This window comes from Cervus elaphus, chromosome 12, assembly GCF_910594005.1.
Source record: "Cervus elaphus chromosome 12, mCerEla1.1, whole genome shotgun sequence".
Classification (NCBI taxonomy): Eukaryota; Metazoa; Chordata; class Mammalia; order Artiodactyla; family Cervidae; genus Cervus; species Cervus elaphus.
Window position 1 is genome coordinate 77,739,241 of NC_057826.1, and position 3,099 is coordinate 77,742,339.

The window sequence follows — 3,099 nt, forward strand, 5'->3', positions numbered from 1 at the left end:
AATATAGAGTATTGCAAGTGTTTCATTCCTATGGGCATCTTAGATTTTTCTTTTCTTTTTTTCAGTTTGCAAAGGAAAGATTTATTTTCTCCAGTTCCGTGTTCTCAGGGGAGCTGACTGTTAGGCGGGCTTCCTGTCACAGAGTGTCACCTGAGCAGGGTTTGCTGGGGGAGCTGATTGGTTGCAGGAGCAGGAAATTTCCAGACAAGAAATGACACACCACTTATGGGTTTAGCTGTGTATTTTCAGGTGAAAATTTCTCAGCAGCAAGTCAAGGCATCATGAAGAGGCTAGTGGGCACTGTGCTGGGGCTTTTGTTTGCCCGGGTTTGCTGTGAGTTGGGGCGGCCATGCAGGGGAATCTGAAGAAATGAGCAGCTGCTGTATTGCTGAGGGAGGGAGTAGAAAGAGTTGACAAGTCCTGCACCCTTCCTATCCTTCTCAACGTCTGTGGGAGCTGGAGGGACACGATCGGGGTCTTTTCAGAGTTACAGTGAGCCTCACCTGTGACTGTTTGTCTCTTTCTCATCAGATGTCAGAGGGGTGGACGTGGCACAGAGTCCCCCAGCCCTGACTCCACAGGAGGGAGCCAGCTCTACGCTGTGGTGTAATTTCTCCACCTTGGCAGACAGTGTGCATTGGTACCTTCAGAGCCCTGGGGACCACCTCATCCACCTCATTTACATTCCTTCAGGGACAAAGCAGGAAGGAAGATTAAAGGCCACGACAGTCCCTAGAGAACGCCGCAGCTCACTGCACATTTCCTCTCCGCGGACCACAGACTCGGGCCCTTACTTCTGTGCTGCGCAGCACGGTGCTCCCCAGGCACCTGCGGCCTCCACACGAACCCTCCCGGGGCTCAGCCCCTCCTCCAGCCTCAGTCACACCGTGGGTCCCACAGGGCATTTGCAGTGCTTCTTACTGGCCTTCCAAATTTGAAGAAGGAATTTCCTCTCAATCTGTATATTCTTCTGCACTAGAGTCTCAAACTTGTAGGTAGGAGAGTATCTATTAATAGATGTGAAAGTGAAAGGAGCTCAGTCGGGTCCGACTCTTTGCGACCCCATGGACTATACAGCCCACGGAGTTCTCCAGGCCAGAATACTGAAGTGGGTAGCCTTTCCCTTCTCCAGGAGATCTTTATTACCAGCTGAACCACAAGGGAAGCCCAAGAATACTGGAGTGGTTAGCCTATCCCTTCTCCAGCAGATCTTGCCGACCCACGAATGGAACCGAGGTCTCCCGCATTACAGGCGGATTCTTCACCAACTGATCTATGAGGGAAGCCTTATCAAAATAAATATTTAGCTACAATATGCTCTACTCCAAAATGGTAAGAAGTGAAAGGAACTAAAAGAATAGAAAAGTGACTCCAAGAAGATGTTATTCAGCTAAGTTGGCTGTCTCAAGAATGTCCATCCAAACCCGCCACCATGATGTGTCCCAACAGACAATTGCAGATACATCTCATCCTACTACTGCAGCACAGCAAACAAAAAATACATATATGCTCAATGGTTCATATAAACTTGGTCGTTTAATTAAAACAAATTTATCCTCTTTCAATTCTGGATGCAAGAAGTCTGAAATCAGTTTCACTGGCTACAGTTAAGGTATTGGCAGGGTCGATTCCTTTCCTTTCTGCATGTTACATAATTTTATTTATAAGTATGGAAAAATACACATAATTTTTGTACCTCTTAATCCCCTTCACCTATTTCACTCCTACACCCACCCCTTTCCCCTCTAGTAACCAGTAGTTCATTCCCTGTATCTCTGAGTCTGTTTCTGTTCTATTTGTTAGTTTTGCAATTTATAATCCATATATAAGTGAAAACATATAGTATTTGTCTTTCTCTGTCTGACTTATTTTGCTAAGTATAATATCCTCCAGGTTTTTCATGTTGTCTCATGTTATGAGATTTTATCCTTTTATGATTAAGTAATATTTCATTGTGTGTGTGTGTGTGTGTATATATATATATATATATATATATATATATATATATATATATATTCATATGGATGAATACTGATTGCTTCCATATCTTGGCTATTAGAAATAATGCTCCTGTGAATATTGGGGTACATATATATTTTCAAATTAGTGTTTTTGTTTTCTTCTGATAGATATCCAGGAATGGAATTGCTGGATGATATAGTATTTATATTTTTAATTTTTGAAGAACCTTTATGCTGTTTTGAATAGTGGCTGCACCAGTTTACTTTCCCGGCAAGGGGGCACAAAGTGTCCCTTTTCTTCACAGCCTCAGCAATACTCATTACTTCTTGGCTTTTTGATGATAGTGTTCTGAGTGGGGTGAGGTGAGATCTCACTGGGTTTTGATTTGCATTTACCTGATGATTAGAGATGTTGAATGTCTTTTCATGTGTCTGTTGCCCATCTATTTGTTTCTTTGGGAAAATGTCTATTTAGGTCCTCTGCCTTTTAAAAAATCAGATTATTTATAGTTTTGATATTGCATATAAATTTCTTTATATATTTTGGACATTAACCCCTTATTGACTAATGGTTTGCTAGTATCTTTTTCTGTTTGATAGGCTTTTTGCATTTTAATAGTTTTATTCCAATTTGGATGCCTTCTATTTCTTTTTCCTACATGACTGCTATGACAAGGACTTCAGGTACTATGTTAAATGGAAATGGTGAGAGTAGGCATCCTTGTCTTGTTCCTCATCTTAGAGAAAAGATTTCAGGTTTTACCATCAAATATGATATTAATTGTGTATTTGTTGTAAATGGCCTTTGTTATTTTGAAGTGTGTTCCCATTCTATCAAGTTTATTAAGAGTTTTTAACATGACTGTATGCTGAATTTTGTCAAATGCTTTTTCTTTGTCTGTTGAGATAATTATATAAGTTTTTACCCTTCATGCTATTAATGTATATCATGTTGATTGATTTGCAAATATTGAACCATCCTTGTACACCTAGGCTATATCCCACTTGGCATTGGTATATGATTCTTTCATAAATTGTTGAATTAAGTTTTCTAACTTTATTCAGTCCTAAAGGAAATTAGTCTTGAATATTCATTGGAAGGACTAATGCTGAAGCTGAAACTCCAATACTTGGGCCA

General features: G+C 40.5%; 1 gene segment (V, D, J or C); it reads left to right on the forward strand.

The window, feature by feature from the left end:
• The first annotated feature begins 281 nt into the window (after positions 1 to 281).
• LOC122704615 lies at positions 282 to 1,074 on the forward strand. The segment is given in 2 exon segments: positions 282 to 333; positions 532 to 1,074. Coding segments are annotated over 2 exon segments (459 nt in total).
• Positions 1,075 to 3,099: the final 2,025 nt, after the last annotated feature.